This window comes from Nanorana parkeri, unplaced genomic scaffold, assembly GCF_000935625.1.
Source record: "Nanorana parkeri isolate BGI_ZX_2015 unplaced genomic scaffold, ASM93562v1 scaffold562, whole genome shotgun sequence".
Taxonomy (NCBI): Eukaryota; Metazoa; Chordata; class Amphibia; order Anura; family Dicroglossidae; genus Nanorana; species Nanorana parkeri.
In genome coordinates this window covers 598,295-617,732 of record NW_017306830.1, presented here as the reverse complement: position 1 = coordinate 617,732, position 19,438 = coordinate 598,295, and the positions used below count along the sequence as shown (strand labels likewise).

General features: G+C 44.8%; 1 protein-coding gene across 1 annotated transcript in view; it reads left to right on the top strand.

The window, feature by feature from the left end:
- CUNH11orf49 (chromosome unknown C11orf49 homolog) overlaps positions 1–19,438 on the top strand; it is a 102,007-nt gene that overhangs the window by 80,825 nt on the left and 1,744 nt on the right. The window contains exons 5-7 of the mRNA XM_018562142.1: positions 3,837–3,922; positions 4,129–4,324; positions 16,553–16,665. Of these exons, the coding sequence (XP_018417644.1) occupies positions 3,837–3,922; positions 4,129–4,324; positions 16,553–16,665 (395 nt within the window). The remainder of the gene's footprint in view (positions 1–3,836; positions 3,923–4,128; positions 4,325–16,552; positions 16,666–19,438) is intronic.

The following is a 19,438-nucleotide window of genomic DNA, read 5'->3' as shown; positions in this document are numbered from 1 at the left end:
TGCAGATTGTCTCTGTTCCAGTCGTAGGAAATTCCCCCAATAGTGTGGTGAATCATTTATTAAAGGACAAATAAAACAAAATAATTCACTTACAAGTTTTAGAACTTTTATGGCAAGCTTTTAAAAAACACAGTGATCCTTAGGCCTGATCAATATATGTATACAGCGAGCAATGATCTCTTCTCAGCATTGGGTAAGCAACAGGAATGCCAGGAAGTCGCCTCTGAGCTCCTCTTTAATCCTTAGGGGGGGGGGGGGACTTGAAAAAAAATTGCCCAGAGTTGGGCTTTAACTGCCTCATAACAGAAAAGTAGGGCTGAGTGCTAGGGAATTATATTGCCTGTGCCTTCATCGATTTGCCTCTCCTTGTGTGCACCATCAAGCAGCTGCCATTTCTATCTGGTGGTTGTATTTGGTGCATGCACATGGGGCATCTGGACTCCTCCTATACACTACAGGACGTTTTGATGTATTCCCAGGTTAGCCCCCAGTCCATGTAATCTTGTACTGTATGTCCTATTGAGCTCACAATGATTAGAGCAGGACAAACCAGAGCTGCATTACTGCTGCACACCATCTCAACATCTATTTGCAACCAAGACCTGTTTTAACGTAGAGCTACGTTAGACAGGTCCTCTTTGCTTTATTGCAGTACAAAATACCAGGGAATTGTATGTTAAACGCACTGTTTAACAGCCTGACATTTCCTCAGCAGGCGGTCAGTCTGTTGCACAAGGCCGAAAAGACAATATTGTTGCCAATGGAGCGCGACAGACACTCTGCCATGAGGTCATCAGTCAGCTGGCAGATTAAACCCATGACAGGTAAAGGCAGACAATACAGGCCATTGTGCCGCTCATGGCTCTACCACACTCTCCAGTCTATTCTGGCGTACCGTGCCTTCTCTCAGGCTTCACATTTTTGTGGGAAGGGAGGTAGCATGGAGGGGGGTTTAACATAATATTTCACACTTTGTACAGAACATCAAACAGATCTGCGCTGGGCTTTGGAAAAGCACATGAAAGAGACGCCTGAAGTAGAGATGTGTTTGAGGAACGCTTTGCCAGTGATATTCGTGATCCGAAATGATGTACCCTAAACAGTCGCACATCTGGAGGGCATTACAGTTTGGGAAATCCCTGCTGTTGAAATTATGTCATAACTTGCCTGATCCCTGCCTTTATAGACGTTAATCACCTCAGTTACCCCTCCGTGTGCTGAAGGCCCTGCAGACTTAAAGGGAACCTTCAGGTAATTCTCAGAGAGAGCAGAATTTGTGTTATTATTATAAAGTTCACTGAACAAATTTAACTCCAGGACAGCAGCTAAATACACAGATCAGATAAGTATAAGGCGGATGTTTTACCTCCTGAAGGATCGGTATTTCTCTCCATCCTGTCCTGAGATTTACTCAGCCTTGCCAAACAGAACAGCCATCCAGGTAACCTGACTATTCTCAATAGCAGTTGAGAAATATACTCTAGGTCCAGGGCCGGATTTACTCTCTCTGCTGCCCCAAGGCCAGGTTTCTCAATGTGCCCCCATCCCAGCCAAACCCAAGGGTTGGTGTTAATTTTTTATATTTTTTCTTTATTTTATTTTTTTTAACTTTTTTTATCATGTAAGGGCCCCAACGCTGGCTAGCTTAGGACACCACTACTGGCCAGTAGTATAGGGAGGTTCGGACATTGTTAAAGGGAGACCTTAAAGGGACATACACCCCATTCAGGGGAAAGCCTTTAGAGACAATTGGCCTCACATACCTCACATGCAGATAGCTGCAGTTACTGGGTCGCAGAGTGCCTCAGCCTGTTGATACACATTATTGTTGGGGATTTCTGTCATTACTATTGTATCATAGTTGTTCATCTCTGATTTGTCAGTAAATCTGCTATAAAACTGTTCAAAGGTGTGTTGGTGTGCTGTGGATCCACGCTTTGGGCGGTACATTGGTGTAGGCGGATAGAAATATCCGGTTATTCAGCGGCTCCTTCGGGGGTGAGCGCTACATTTGTTATAATTTTTTTTAGACCTGCAGGCAGCATACAAGACCTGCAGGCTGCATACAAGTGATCTCGGTGACATCGCGAAAGAGTGGCGGCTCCCCTGCTGTACATTTAGCTCTGCTTGCCCAAAGAAAAAGGAAAAACTATCCATCCGGCGGCCAAAACTGCATGGGCGTTGGGAGATAGGAATTGCACACCCCTTCTGCTCCCTGCTGCCCCAGGGCCGAGCCTTGGTTGGCCTAGTGGGAAATCCAGCCCTGTCTAGGTCACCTCCCCACTCCCAGCCAGTGGTGTACAGTCAATGAGCAGCAGAAGATGGATTAGCCCCTGCCTCTGCTCCCTGCTCGTGTCAGCACTGCCTTGATATTTGCATGCAACACACCGAATTGTCTCCTTTAGCTGCCCTTACATCTCACAATTGGAGTGATGCTGCACAGGATCTTACAGGAGGTTACAAATCCAGGTACCTAGACAGGTTGTATTTAGAAGTAATAAACTTTAATGAATACCTGTCTTCTTAAATTGATTTTATATCTGACTGGAGCTCAGCTTTAAATCTGACCTCTAGACAGATATAGAATGCACACATTAATTATTCATTAGTAAGTTATTAAATGCATATTTTACTTAAAGGATAATTCCACTTTCTCAGGCGAATCTGGGGAAATAGAATTACCCCCCATCAATCAGCCCCCCCCCCCACCTCCATTGTTTTTACCTGTCCAAGATCGCTCCTTCCCTTCTGAAGCTCCCGGCATACAATCCCTACTTTGTACACAGTATTGCACCCCTGCGGTATGTATTTTACATTTTGCTCGCAAATGGAGAGAAAGAGAATAGAAAATAAGTGTTTGTCATTGTTTAGCTCGGTCAGAAGCGCTTCTCATTGGCCAGCTCAGTCAGAAGCGCTTCTCATTGGCCAGCTCAGTCAGAAGCGCTTCTCATTGGTCAGCGCAGTCAGAAGCTTTTCTCATTGGCCAGCGCAGTCAGAAGCGCTTCTGATTGGCCAGCGCAGTCAGAAGCACTTCCCATTGGTAAGCGTAGTCGCCATGGGCGAGCGAAATTTAAAATACATATCACAGGGCTGCAATTCCATGTACGGAGTACAGCTAGTATACTGGGAGCCATGGAGGGGAAGGAGGGATTGTGGACAGGTAAGAGCAGCGGAAGGGGTTAAGGAGAGGGGGCAGATTGGTGGGGGTAATTCCATTTTCCCAGATTGGCCTGGGTAAGTGGTATTGCCTTTTATTTACCTAACCTGAGTACCTGAATTTGACTTGATATCAGCCACTTGACATCCCCTGTACAGAAGCACTTATACTTGGAGAGGTTGGTGTTCACCAGAAAGCAGAGAGTGTGTGAAGGTTCTCATGCATCCAGGTCATGGCATATCTGTAGTCTATATCCAGTTGCCTTGACTTATTTTTGACAGATATAGAAAGCAGAGAGGTAACCTCATCAGTCTGCTGCTGCTCCTTTCATATTCCAGTCTGCAGGCTGGGGATTGAAAGAGGACACCAATGTTTTTCCTAGCTGCAAGTTGTGTTATCCACTTGGCTGTGTTGTGTGAGGGGTTATTACATTTTTAATATTGGATGGAAAGAAATACAATATCTTTTGCAGATCAAACAGCCCCCATATATGTATTTCATCTCTGTATTAAGCTGTTTGCCTGGAATTCCCATTTAATTTGTGATGCAATTGCCATATTACAGCACTTAATCATAATAACATAGCTTGCTTATTTCTGCTCTTCCAACTGTAATAGTATGAACCCCATTCTGTTCCTCAGCTGTTTGCTTTAAGTGTGTCCCGTTTGTCTTTTGCCAGGATTGTACTGATGGACGATGCAATGGACTGTCTAATGTCATTCTCCGATTTCCTCTATGCCTTCCAGATCCAGTTTTATTACTCTGGTGAGTGTCCTTCTGGCTACACGGGACCCATTCGTCATCTGCACAACTTGACAGTTGTGCGCAGTATCTGTTCACTGTGCGCTGATGTCACCAGTCCTCGAGGAAGTCTGGAGGTCTCCAAGACATTTCTGCTGGGACTGGAACATGATTTTCTGTTATACATATTAGCGGTGCACATTGTGAACACTCTTCTTTTATGTTTGCAGAGTTTTTGGACAGTGCTGCTGCAGTTTATCAGGATTTGCTCACTGGCAAAACCTCAAATACCGTCATAGTCCCAACATCACGTTCTGCTGCACCACGCCAACGCCAGCCTGCCACTGACAGTGCATCTCTAGAGGGCATTGAGGCACCACACTTTTACCAGTGCTTGGAGAACTTATGTGAACGGCTTAGAAACAGGTATTCATGACTGGAAAATAAATGTGATAGCTGAATAGGCAGTGAAGAATTTGGTAGGTGGTGGAACAGCCACACAACCCTGGGCAGCAATATAGGCTGTAGATTATAAGACATATAGGTGCTGATGTAAAAAATGTTCCTCCCAGCTGGGTGTAGGGGCCTCCCGAGGCCGGGTGCAGGGGCCTCCTGAGGCCGGGTGCCACCTGGAGCGGAGAACAGGTGACACCCCCCGATGTGACGACATCACGCATGTGCGTGATGACGTCATCACGTATGCGCAGTCATCTAATTGACGCCTCCGGATACCTTGGCCATATAGAGTTGGTGAAACCTCTGCCCATCCTCTGGTTCAACCTCTGCCCATCCTCTGGTTCTTCTGCTTGGGAAGAAAAGAAGGCACAGCCCACAAAATGAGGCTGGTGGTTCAGTAACTGAAATGACACTATTGCCAAACTGAAAAACCTCCAAGAGCAGCTCCCTGGAAAATAAGAAAATGTATACTTATCTCTCTGATGCCCAAGTGCCATGTTGTCCACTGTGGTTCCTCCCACCAACCCCTATGTCACCATAGGATACAGTAATGCTGAAGGGGTCAGTCACCCTAAAGTTCCGGATGACAGCATGCAACAAGCTTTTAAAAAGAGCAAAGTTTCAATACACTGCCCACCAGGCGCTAGACATGAAGCTTCTTTCACGGGGGAAAGGTTCTACTCTTTATAAGTTTTTCAGCCTGGCAACATTGTTTCTTTTATAGCCATCTTGATGCAGATCTCATCCCCTTGATCTCATCTTGATGACTGTGCCTGACTCTTCTACCTAAACAACAGCGATGGAGATTGTGTAGAGCAAGGGTAGGCAAACTCTGGCACTCCAGCTGTGGTGCAACTACAAGTCCCATGAGGCATTGCAAGACTCTGACAGTCACTGACATAACTTCCAGAGGCAGATGCATGAAGGGATTTATAAAAAGTTAAAGGGGCAGTCCGCCGGTAACACCTACAGGTAGTTGTGAGACAAATGAAAAGTGATTTATTAATTCGTGATATCTCACCTCTCCACTGTTCTCCACCTTTCTCTCTGATCCCGCACCACCCAAGCCAGGAAGTACCACACTTGCTCGCCTCCCCATCACTGTCAAGCTTATCGGACCATACCAGCAATCAACCAAGCCACACCGATTGGTTCAAAACATTTCTTCCCCTCGGTCGTGGCGCTTCCTTTTCTCCTTTTGGTTCTGCATGATGGGATTTGAAGTTTCACCACATTTGGAGGGCTGAAGTTTGGTGTAGAGCAAGGCTAGGCAAACTTCAGCCCTCCAGCTGTGGTGACACTACAAATTCCATGAGGCATTGCAAGACGCTGGCAGCCACAGGCATGACTCCCAATGGCAGAGGGATGACGGAATTTGTAGTTTCACCACAGCTAGAGGGGCCGTTGTTTGCTTGCCCTTGGTGTGTAGAAGATGTACCTGGCCCCTTTAAAGAATGGACAGCTGGAATAATATTTTTTTACTTAGAGAATGTAGTTTTTTATATTTATATTCTTAACTATAATACAATTCGGAAATTGTTTTGTATTTATTTCATTTGGTAAATAAGAAATCCCCCATAACACTATTTGACATTTATCAGTATCATATTCCTGGTGTCTTAGCTCTATGTAAAAGTTGGAGCTCTCTGCAGTCTTTTTCTTCAGCTGCTGGGCAAAAATAGACCAGAATGAGTCAGAGGAGGAACAAACCCCCTCCATACCTCCTAACAGAGCTAGAACCATCTGTATTAGTCAGTTTACACAGGCTGCTCTCAGCTATGCAGGCAGAGCTGGGCTTCCTCCTGTATTCCTGTCTTAATTGCTGTCAAATCTAAATGTAGTTGAATTAGCACCACTTCAGGGCAGCACTGTGTCATGCATATATTCTCCCCGCGTTCTATGAGCCTGGTACATTCTTCCTATGGGTGTGTTTAGCTGTGCTGAGTAAATACCTGGGTCACATAACTGTGTTGTCCTTTAGGTGCACATTGTAAACCCTTCACCTGGGAGAGGTGGGTGGAGAAGGGGCCTCTTTCCGGGGCACAGATTCCTACCGATGTTTTCTCTCTGAGGATTTATGTCCCAACTTCTTCCAGTCAGCTCACTGGTTCTAGCTGAGCCCTCAGGGAGAGCCTTGTCAGTATATGGCACAAAGGACTTGCTTGTTATGCAATGTGTACAGCAGGTATATGAAGTGCTTTAATAGCTGAGGAGAGGAAGGATTGTTGTTTTAAGCCATGAGTACACAGAGATCAATTATTTACAGTAATGGTAGCCCTGAAGAACGGTGGAGACAGTAACTATTCTGCAAGGGTCTCTTTATGAGCCGATGTGGGCTTTTGTGCTTTAACAATGTATGACTCATTTTTCACCATTGTCGGCTGTTGAGGGATTAGAATTTACATCAAAGTGGATGTGATTTCAAGCCTCCTTCATGGATAGTTATCCTTACCACTACAATCATGTTCCTTCCAGGCAGGAGCGCTGACCCTGCTGGGGGCCTGATTTACTAAAGTATTAAAGTAGACCTTACACCTAAAAATATCTAACATCTGCCCATCAGCCTCCCCATGCAAAACCATTAACTAAACAGCTTTCTCAAGCTTTTTAAAGTCACGGCACCCTTTAAAAGTATGCAAAATCTTGAGGCACCCCTGTCTAAAATGTCAGATTTTAAGGGGCCCCTACAAAAACACCCAAAAAAGTGGGTTTCCCTCTACAGATTAAAGTGCCCCCTTCAAATCAAGATTTCCTCCCCCTTCACATCATTAGGAGCCCCACTTTCATATCAGTGTGCATCAGGAGCCTCACTTTCATATCAGAGTTCCTCGTTTCATGTCAGTGCTCCCCTTTTACATCAAGAGCCCTTTCACATCAGTCTTCATTCCCCACTTCACATCAGAGTCCCACTACCACTAAATTTTAAGGCATCCCTGAGGAGGCCAGGAGGCGCACCCAATGGCATTACAAGGGGGGTGCAGCCCACACCCGGGTGACACCAAAATGACCGACAGTCATTTTGGTGTCACCCCCTATGAAAAGTTGGGCACTCGGTCATGGACCAAGAGCCCGACAGTGTCAGGATAGAGGAGGGGACCCGACGGCATGCCTCATCCCGCCGGGTGAACGTCCCCTCCTCTCTCTGCCGGGGTTCATCACTAAGATGGCAGGCATCAATAAGATGACTGCGCATGCGCGATGACGTCACGGCTGTGTGTCACCTGGTCTCGGCTCCGGGTGACACCCAGCCTCGGGATGCCCCTGGGCGCACCAGTTTGCCACCGCACCTGCTTGAGAAAGGCTGAGCTAAACCTTAAAAAAAATGCTTACCATACACCACCCTCACCCAGCTGAGAGTGGCGTCACTCAACCTCCCCACAGCTTGCTGTGGATCCCAAACCTTGTAAGAGTGCTTCTGTACTGAGAAAAAAGTGCATTATCGTAAGATTTGAGAAATTCTCTGCTCTCCCGGGAGGCTGTGGTGAGGCTGACTGAAATGCAAGATCTGAGATCCTCTCCATCCTCCACCTGCGGTGAGACACAGTAGCGTCACCTACACTTATAAGAGCAGGAAGCCGGCTTTGAAGATAAGTATATTATAATTTGCTTCTTTCAGGTTTTAGTTAGAAATATTGCATGGAATGGCTAATAGAGACGAGATGTTTTAAGGTGCAAGGACTGCTTTACATTAAAAGAGAACTATGGCCCAATCTTTTTTGGCGTTCTCTTTTGGATCACAGGTGGACATTTACAAATGATCTACCCCACTACCTGATTGACAGCTGGCTCTGCCTCTCTAGAGCCAGAGCCAGCTGTGCCTGTCCCCTCCCCTTTCTGTTCCTCCAGTCAGCGCTGGAGGAATGGAGAGGAGAGGGAGCAATACCTCGGGGAGTGGTGACTGACCAGGAGTGGAAGAAGATTGGGAAGTGATCAATGGTTTGTGATCGCTCAGTTCTCAATCTATAGAGCCGATGTGTGACGTAGAGAAATGACAGGTCCTCTTCAGTAGCCTGTGACTCACCATTGCAGTGCCTGCCTGTCTCCACTTGCTCACATGACAGCTGTAATGTAGCCCTTTGTATGCATTGGGTTTTTCAGTTACTGCATTTATATTCCCATGTGTTCTTTGCTCAGTTACATTGAATATGCTGGATTAGTTTTGACATTTAGTTGCCACAGCAACACTGATGAATTGCTCCTTTTGTTGTCAGAGATGCTTTGGCATCACTTTCTCACACTGTAAATATTCTGAAGGATTTCTATCCTAGTCGATTGTATTGTGCGCCGCCTTCCTTTGATGTGGTTTTGTTTCTTTGCTGAGTTCGGCCGTGTACGTTTTTCTTTCCTGTTTGTACATGTCATGACATAAGAACATAGAAAGAGTCACAGGTCCCTTGTGTAAAGGCACAGCCAACCCGTGGCACTCAGACCGCCGAAGTCAATGTGCAGCATGGTGAACACTTTTTAAAGAGTACATTCAAAGCCAAAAGCTGTTCTTTTTTTTTTATTTTCTTTTGTGTGTGAGAACACCTGTCAGGTTTTTATTGCTGGTTGTGTCCCTGTTGGGGAAATTCACCCTCTCTGTTTTACCATTGTCACCGGGACAAAAAGTGGGAGAAAAATCCCAAATTTTACAGTTGTCACCTGAACAGGAGGGGAGAGGAAATCTTCTTCCGATGTGGACACCTGCCCAGGTGACAACCCTTCCACTCATTTTGGATGGATTTCCTCTCGCTTCCTTTTGTATTCCCAGGACACGAAGTTAAAGCCCAACTCTGGTTTCTGCCCACAAACACTTGCTTCCAGCAGTATGTTCAGTTTTATTTTTTTTTTAGATGTCTGTAGGATGGTAACATGAAGCACTGATTACTCTTCTGGTACTCTGGGCAGTCTTTGGCGATGCAGAGAGAGCGGCACCATTCTCTGTATCATTACACTATGAGCGAAGGGCACCATGATTAGGTCGGCTAGAACTATGAGGTGAGTGGAAATCACTCACCTCATAGTTCTCCTTTAACCCTTGCAGTGGAGCCACACTGCAAAGGTTATAAGTGCTTTGTGTCTTGGTGCTAAAATAAAAAAAGTTATACTGACTTGAACCTCGGAGCCAGCATGCTATTAGACCGGTCCTTCCAGGTTCTCTCCCCCTCCACTCCACCAGTCTAAGGTCCCATAAATCATCACGTCCAATACACTGTGCATAGGGAGCATGGAGCCGACTTCCCAGCCAATCAGGAAGCTGGGCGGCGTGTAATGACTCGCTGCCCGCCTTCTTGATACCAGAAATTCCGGTATCGGGAGCATTTGGCCGAGTACTCACCCAAATACTCGGTATCGATATAGATACTATCGGTGCATCTCTACTTTACAATGGAGGAACCCTTGAAATAACTTTCAGGTCTCGGGGAATCCACTGCTAATAATATATCTACAGCTCACCGTACATTACTGTTAGTTGAAATAGAAGAGCTTCTCTCTCTGCACTCTGTCCAATACAACAACAAAAATTTTGGCTGAATTTACTGTGCCCCTTTGATGTACACAAGGTCCACGCTGGTGGATTATATGTTCCCCCATCAGTACTGCACACTTGGTTTTTTTTTTCTTCTTCTTCTCATATAGGAAGTTTAGTTTTCCCGGATTGATCGTGTACTTCCTCCTTGCATTTTCCAGGTGCCTTTTATCCTTAGTAATTAGGGATGTCTTGATACCGATGCTAGCATCGGAATCGGGCCTGATACAGGGCATTTTGACAAGTACTGGTACTTGTCAAAATGCCCCGATACATAGTGCCAAAGCTTGCGCTATGGTTTTGTTTTTTCTTACTTACCTCGCGGAGCGTCGCTGCTGCTCCGGTGGGCGGAGCTCCAGGTGGGGTCCTAATTTAGGTGGCCGGAGACTGCCAGATGACCCCGCTCGGAGCGCCGCCCGCCGGAGCAGCAGTGACGCTACGCTCGGCGAGGTAAGTAAGAAAAAAAACGAAAAACCGCAGCGGCGAGTCAGTGCTGGAGCGGCGAGAGGAGCTCCAGATGAGGTTCTAATTTAGCTGGCCAGCACCTCTGAGCCAGCTAAATTAGAACCCCACCTGGAGCTCCTCCCACCTGACCAGCGCTGACTCGTCGCTGCTCTCTCCAGTGGTCGAACACCGGCACAGTGAGTGAGGACGGGGAGGGGGGGACTATTAAGCAGAGTATATTTGTAAATGTATTGTCTGCACTGTATTAGCAGTATATACTCTATATGTACTACATATAGAGTACATATAGAATACACACTGCTAATACAGTGCAGACAATACATTTACAATTATACTCTGCTAACATGAATGGATTAAATGATCTATATGTAGCAGTGTAATATGGATCATTTAATCCATTCATGTTAGCAGAGGATAATTGTAAATGTATTGTTGCAGGCACTCTATATGTACATGTACTATATACTACATATAGAATGCACTTCAACAATAGATTTACAATTATCCCCTGCTAATATGAATGGGTTAAATGATCCGTAGTACAACTACATGTTATGTACTATTATGTACTATGGATCATGATTTAACCCATTCATGTTAGTAGGGGATAATTGTAACTCTACTACTGTAGTGTTGGACGTGTGTGCTTTATATGTACTATGGATCATTTAAAGTCCCCTTATAACATGTAGCTGTACTATGGATCATTTAAAGTCACCTGTCCCTTTAAGAAAAAGTATCGGTAATTGGTATCGGCAAGTACATGAGGGGATGTACTTGGGCCTGAAAAAGTGGCATCGGGACATCCCTATTAGTAATAATGCTCAGCACAGCAAATGGCTTGCAGCAATGAAGAGCAACAATTAGTGGTAGACCCTCAGGCAGAGTTTGCCAAGAGATTTTGTAGTTGCCATTAGAGTAGAAACTTTCCCAAGTCCCTCATTGGTTTACTTTATGTTGGCCAACTGCTAAATGATGAGCTGCTCCTGGAAGGAAGTGGTAGTCGGAGCTTCCAGTTGGTACTTGGGATGTCCAGATACCATTGCCGATACTTGGCATTTTCATGAGAACTACCGCGGTTGCAGCTGGGACCTGGCTCTGGGGCTCCACCAGTGTACTGAAATCATTAGTCTGTATTGTTTTACAAAAACTGTCACATGACAATAAACAAAAATGTATCAGTACCTGTGAGGACTTGGGTGCTGTGAGGACTGAAGTATCAGTACTTGTACTGGGAAAAATGGTATCAGTGCATCACTTATAATGTATGATTTATTTATAGAAATATATATAACAGAGATGTACAAATCCCGGGAGCTCCGTGTGCTCCTTACACATGACAGCCGCCTCCTAACTTTTTTTAATTTTTCTCTAGTCTAGTCTTGGAGCTGGAAAAGTATTTGTACTTGTACCGAGTACGGTACTTGGTATCTTTACATCCCTAGTTGGTACTCTAGGTTCTTTAGGATGATTCCCTCCATGTCCCTCGCATCTTTGAGTACAGAATCCGCAAAACTTTATAAGCATTTGATATGTGCGTCTCTGATGTGTTGCAAGCCAGTATATATGGTAGCAGTCTGTGTCTGTTGTGGTGCAAAGTTAGAGCTTGCCAAGTTGTTTTGTGACAGTGGAAGCATGGCGTTCGCTTGTATGAGCCATTTTTACCCCGTACCTGCAGCTATTGCCTCCCAGATGTATCTGCAGTTTGCTGCCCGGAAGTGATGTTCAAGGCTCTTCTTGTAGATGTAACAGTCTTCTTAAATCTATCCTTCCACCATGAAGGCGAACTGATGGCTCACTACTGACTGTTAAGGAGCTGGAGCAAGGAATTTCCTGTATGTGGGAAGCAAATGTCTTAGAAACTAGTTCCAGCAAATGAATTGTTGTTTGTATCAGGAAATTGTTTTTTATTTTAACAGAGCAGTAAAGCCAAACCCTGTTTTTGGCCTTAGTCCTCTTTTGGGTCAAATGAGTACATTTTATTACCATACTCCTGTGACCCAAAGTCAGCATCCAGTGGGCAACTGCCCTCTGTATATTGACAGCGCAGAGCCACACTGCTGCTGGGAAAGATCCCAACACTATTGTCAGGATCCATCCCAACTGCTTGATTGACAGCTGGCTCTCTAGAATCAGTCAGTTGTGCCCACCCCCTACCCTGTCTGTCCTTCCTATGAGCACTGGAGGAACTGAGAGGGGAGAGGGAATCCCTGTGGGGAGTGGGATTGACAGTGAGCTGAGTGGTTTGGGATCGCTTGGCTCTTGATCTATAGAGCCGGCATGTGACCGCTAGAAACTTTCCCAAGTCCCTCATTGGTTTACTTTATGTTGGCCAACTGCTAAATGATGAGCTGCTCCTGGAAGGAAGTGGTAGTCGGAGCTTCCAGTTGGTACTTGGGATGTCCAGATACCATTGCCGATACTTGGCATTTTCATGAGAACTACCGCGGTTGCAGCTGGGACCTGGCTCTGGGGCTCCACCAGTGTACTGAAATCATTAGTCTGTATTGTTTTACAAAAACTGTCACATGACAATAAACAAAAATGTATCAGTACCTGTGAGGACTTGGGTGCTGTGAGGACTGAAGTATCAGTACTTGTACTGGGAAAAATGGTATCAGTGCATCACTTATAATGTATGATTTATTTATAGAAATATATATAACAGAGATGTACAAATCCCGGGAGCTCCGTGTGCTCCTTACACATGACAGCCGCCTCCTAACTTTTTTTAATTTTTCTCTAGTCTAGTCTTGGAGCTGGAAAAGTATTTGTACTTGTACCGAGTACGGTACTTGGTATCTTTACATCCCTAGTTGGTACTCTAGGTTCTTTAGGATGATTCCCTCCATGTCCCTCGCATCTTTGAGTACAGAATCCGCAAAACTTTATAAGCATTTGATATGTGCGTCTCTGATGTGTTGCAAGCCAGTATATATGGTAGCAGTCTGTGTCTGTTGTGGTGCAAAGTTAGAGCTTGCCAAGTTGTTTTGTGACAGTGGAAGCATGGCGTTCGCTTGTATGAGCCATTTTTACCCCGTACCTGCAGCTATTGCCTCCCAGATGTATCTGCAGTTTGCTGCCCGGAAGTGATGTTCAAGGCTCTTCTTGTAGATGTAACAGTCTTCTTAAATCTATCCTTCCACCATGAAGGCGAACTGATGGCTCACTACTGACTGTTAAGGAGCTGGAGCAAGGAATTTCCTGTATGTGGGAAGCAAATGTCTTAGAAACTAGTTCCAGCAAATGAATTGTTGTTTGTATCAGGAAATTGTTTTTTATTTTAACAGAGCAGTAAAGCCAAACCCTGTTTTTGGCCTTAGTCCTCTTTTGGGTCAAATGAGTACATTTTATTACCATACTCCTGTGACCCAAAGTCAGCATCCAGTGGGCAACTGCCCTCTGTATATTGACAGCGCAGAGCCACACTGCTGCTGGGAAAGATCCCAACACTATTGTCAGGATCCATCCCAACTGCTTGATTGACAGCTGGCTCTCTAGAATCAGTCAGTTGTGCCCACCCCCTACCCTGTCTGTCCTTCCTATGAGCACTGGAGGAACTGAGAGGGGAGAGGGAATCCCTGTGGGGAGTGGGATTGACAGTGAGCTGAGTGGTTTGGGATCGCTTGGCTCTTGATCTATAGAGCCGGCATGTGACCGCTGCAGTGTCACACACCAGCTCTAAGTATTGGGAAGAGTACAATTTACTCTCCCAATACGTCTCCTTTTAAGAAACGCTGTCGTAAGAGAAATTATTACGCTGTCATTGCTGACCTCCTCCTCCTGTCTTTGGTTTCAGTGCTTCCTGAGGCAAAGACCCACAACTAGCATGCAGTAAGCAAACTGAGATCTCCTCATCTTTATTATGTTTCTATACAATAACACTGGAATCTTTAGAATGAGATCATCAATGGCCGTCTGTATTTCTTTCAAGACAAGTATTGTTTAATGCAAAAGTATGCTTCAATAGAAATCCCCTATTGTTTAGTATTTACTATGGAGCAGATGATGTCACTTCATCGGACCCAACTCGGCTCTACCGATTGTGGAGGAAATGCACATCCCCATACTCAGAATATACCTGTTGCAGCATTGAGCCCCCATATTTCTCCCATGAAAGATATATTTTAAAGCCCATATCCAGGCAAATCTGAACTCCCTCCCAGAATCATTTCTTTCCAAAAAACCCTCTAACCCCATTTTTTGCCACCACCATGTATCCCCTGCCAGTGCCTCCTCTGGGAGTGGTCACCCAGCCATGCCATCTATACCCCTGACCTCCTCATGCTGCTGTAGTTCAGGACCCATTGTCGGCCAATAAAAAGTGTCGATTTCCCACTCTGCTGTAGAAGAGAAAAGACTTAGGACCTGTTACCTTACATGGCCACAGATTTAAGTAAGTATTTTGGGTTGTTGTATTAATTTTTTTTTAATGTACAGCTGTGATTAGTTGGGGGGTGAGAGTGTGCTCATAGAAGAGCTTGATCTGTTTGCTGTGCACCTCCCACCACTGTATATAAGCCTGTTGCTGCTTCACCCAACTATATATTGCCATTTTTACTGAACACTTTCAGCCAATGTACATCTCCTTGGCCGTAACTATATTGTTTTTTTGGCAATTCCGTTAATCAGTGTGATTTTGCTTTGAAATTGCTGCCGAGGCCTTGACTTCCTTAAGCATAACTAAAAACAAAAATAGAATACCATTGCAGCTTACCAGTCATTAGATAGTGTGACTGCATTCTTTTTTCAGCAAGTAAAAAAAATACCCTTTATTCTTGACATTCATCGTCCTTGTCATTTCCTGTGTGCTGAACAGACAGAGAAAAACAATGTTATCTTCCTTCTGTTAACTGCTCTCAGAACCAACCCATGTAATGGAAATGTACAGAGGAAGACATGTTTGAAGTCCAGCATGGGTGACAACATGGCTCCCTCCATAGATACAGTGGAGGAGTGAGCATAGCCGCTTTAGGACAGAAACTGTGTTATTTGCAGGATTATCAGGGTAAAATAATGGGAAGAAGCCTGGGGCTTAGCCACACTTTATCTGTGGATAATGGAGAGCTGACTATGATCCGTTTAGAAGAATCAAGGTGCAATGAAAGGTGACTCTTGCTTTGTCATTAGCTACATGTATCAGGAAACTCTTTCTGCAACATTTCATTCTTGGACGTCAGGGAAAGTCCTTTGCAGTGCAAATTTGAGAATATTCTCTGATCTGAACCATTTTCTTGGGTAAATGTCTCCCTCTAGTGGTCAGATACAACATTGCTTCTGTTTAAAAACAAACAGCACCCGACTGGCACAAAATATTCAATATCAATGTAAATATCATAAGTATTTACAGATCTATAACAAGTTTCTTATTATATCTACAATAACATTTTTCTCCTCCTCTGGACTGCCCTCCTTAGTGTTACCCCTTCTACCTGAAGTGCCTCCAGGCAGTATGTGACGCTTTTTTAAAAATTCTTCCCTCTTTGGAATGTCTATAGGCCAGTGAAGTAGTGTTGCAGGCTCCTATTCCTCTTCACCTCCTCTCTGGGGTGGGTGGTCCTCAATGATGCAGACAAAGCAAATATGAATGCAGGGAACGGTGTCTGTGAATCCCTGCTGTCACAGTATGTCCTCAGTCTTCCAGGTTGAATGATACTGGACATCACTGAACCTGGAAGACTGAGGACATCTTGTGAAGAGATAACTCCTGATTTAAGTGTATTACTTCTGCTGGGGGACATTTCATAATAATTAAAAAAAATAACCCAGAGTTGGGTTTTAAGCAATGCAATTAAAACTTCCTACCGGACTGGCAGGGAATGGATAGTATGGGGAAGAGACTTCTATTTAGCTGAATGTTTACATTTTATCTTGTGCTATTGAGCTCTGTTAACCAGCTTTTTTTCCAGCAATCGCAATTACAAGAGCAAACGAGCTAAGGGCGCCTCCTGCTGGCTGAAATGAGAATATAAAATATTTACATGCAGTATACCTGGTTAAAAGATGTTTTAATTGTATTTTGTCGTGATCAATATATAAAACATATAGTGTATATGAAACTACTGTTCTGTTTAGGTTCAGATTAGGGGTCAGGGCATGTGGGGCAACACTGAAGTTAGTTTTGTGGCTGGAAACCAACATACTTTCTTATTTTGATATGACTTTTTTTTTCTTGCCTGGAGTTTGCTTTGACTTTGCTATGGTTTATATTCTTTTACCAGTACCTGCCCTCCTGTACTATTAATCGGGGAGATAGTAAGCAGCGCACCAAGGCTTACTTTTTTTGGATTTCTGATGGCGCTGGCAAAGCATGCTGGGATTAACCAAAGCATTGGTAAGTGTAATGTTGGCGTATCATTGTAACATGCAAAGCTGATCATTGACTGCAGTGCACAGTGCTCCTTACTGGCTAAACTGCTGTCTGTTCTGGGGCTTTGCCACATGTCCGTGTGCATAAAAGGTAATTCACTTATGTAACTGCCTCATTACTGACACCTCAAGTATTATATATATTAGGGATGCACCGGTACTGTTTTTTCGGTATCGAATGCCGATTTTTAAAAACATTTTTCCAATACCGATACCAGAAGTCCCATTAACCTCGCTGGCGGTAATCCCGAGTGTGGCTCGGGGTTATTTTCAGTACCAAAAGCGGTAACCCCGAGCCACACTCGGGATTACACTGTAGCGTCCCTTACCTTGTCCCTATGAGCCCTGCTGTGTCCTCCGGCCGATGCCGGCATCCGTCTTCCTTCCCTACGAGCGCCGGCATCACAGGGGGGAGGAACCAGCGGGAAATTCAAAAGTGCGAAAAAGAAAGAAAAATACTGACATAATCAGACCGCCAGGGGGTTAAGGAAGCCAGACGGCGTGTAAAGACTCGCCACCCGGCTTCCCGATTATCAGGGGAGCCGTCTCCATGCTCCCTCGTCACCAGGTGTCGAGAAAGCATGGAGCCCGGCTTTCTGACCAATCAGGAAGCCGGGCGCCGCGTCATTACACGACGCCCAGCTTCCTGATTGGCCGGAAAGCTGGCTCCATGCTATCTCGTCACCAGGTGGCTTTCTGTATCGGGCTCAAGTATCGGGCTAGGCATCGGGAGCATTTGGGCACCAATACTGATACTAGTATTGGTATCGGTGCATCCCTAATAAATATATATATATTTTTTTTGGTCTTAGGAGTCCCCAGCTAACCTCAGATATCTAGTTATCTGTACATACGGGAGATCAGTAAGTTGTAACTATAACAATGAATAAAAGAATCTGACATATTTAGTATATTTAACACCCAGAGTGGATCATTTACCAAGCCCTGTAATTATGAAATGAAATAATAATGGGTATAGTGGAAATTGTACTAACCACTGAAGGTCAGTGGAGAAGGGCTAACCTTGCAATTGTGGTCGATAGAGAAGCCCCCACAGTCAGTGGTGAAGGTCCCCCCTGGGGTCATTGGAGAAGGCTCCCTTACACTGATGATCAGTGGAGAAGGGCCTCCTTACATTGGGGTGTCTGGGTGAGAGGCTCTCCCTTGCACTGATGGTTAGTAGGGGAGCCATGTCCCCTTTTGGTGGTCAATGGAAAAACTGTCCTCTTACACTAGTGGGAAGAAGGACCCATCATTTTTCCCCCCCCCCCCCCCCCTAAATTAATAATGACTGGTCCTATGCTACCAGTTTTGCTGAGTGACATCATTGCAAGAACTATGCAGAGGATGTCAGGAGGGATATCAATCTGGCACTGATCAAAGAACCCCTAGCAGCCTCTGGAGGAACTCTACTGTTCCACAGAACCCTGATTGAAGAATGCTGATCTAGTCCCTGTTGTACATTTGTGTGTGCTTGCAGCTTCTAAAGCAAAGGAGACATCTGGCAGTGTGACGGGTTTATAACCTGCTTTGCAGAGGAGTCATCTGTGCCACCAAAGTTGTTTGTTAGATGCATTTATAAACGCAGGCAAAGCACCAGTGCCACTGTCAGATGTTAAATGATATAATCCCATAAATGAAAATCTCTCTGGAGAGCACATACCGATCTTCCATTTAGAAAAGATTCCACTATACTAATGCTTTTTACTTTTAAGTTCTTAAGTCGATGAAATGGCTTCTTTGATGATGTATTAAACACACTTTAAGCTTATCTTTCCAAGTGTGAAGGAATTCCATTTATCTCCAACCATCTCTCAGACATAATCTGCAGAATGTGGTGGCACACCAGAAATCAGTCTGCTCATTCACTGCAGCCGGCTGGGAGTCACGGTCCTTGCAGCTGTGCTCGGCATCATTACACATGATCTCCAGCAGTAGATTGTCACATGTGCAATCAAAGAAGAGCTTCAGATCCCCGATCAGAGTCTTTCTGGCAGCTAAAAAGACACAAATGCCTGAAATGGAGCGGATGTTCTGCAAATGAGATCATTGAGAACCCAGCTGATGAGGAACTATAGCTCAAAGCATGCCCCCCTAACCCACAGGAGCCAAGAGTTTTAAATTAAAGTGGATTGGCAGGGAGTGCATATGTTAGTTATTTTTGCAGTGATTATCCTTTATGGTTTTTTTTATGTGACTTTTTACATCACTGCAAAACAAACGACAAACGCACTCAACAATTTGTTACCAGTTATACAGTAAGGTGCACACGAAATGGGCTTTAAACAGTAAAACAGCAGAAAGACATCATGGCACACTCACAAAACCAGCATGTAAAACAACATGTCTCACCACCTAAGGATAATGACAGAGGTTTGGATACACGTCTTCAGCCGAGGATGTGAAAGCCGCACAGCCGCGCCAAGGCACCTCTTATAGTGCAGTCCTAACTCTAAACTATGAGAGTCTCCATCTTGGAGCACATGGGTGCAGAAGATATCAAATTGGGTGCAGGTTTGTCAGGTTTCATTTTCTGTGGAATCCCTACACAAAAAGATGTAAATAAAAAAGGTATACATTTTCTTCTATCATTTATCTCATTTAGAATAACACTGAATTGAATCCTTTGGTTTGGCATAGAGAACTCATTTTCAGCATAAGGCAGCATTGCCTTATGCTGCCCATACACACACACACACACACACACACACACACACACACCCACACACACACACACA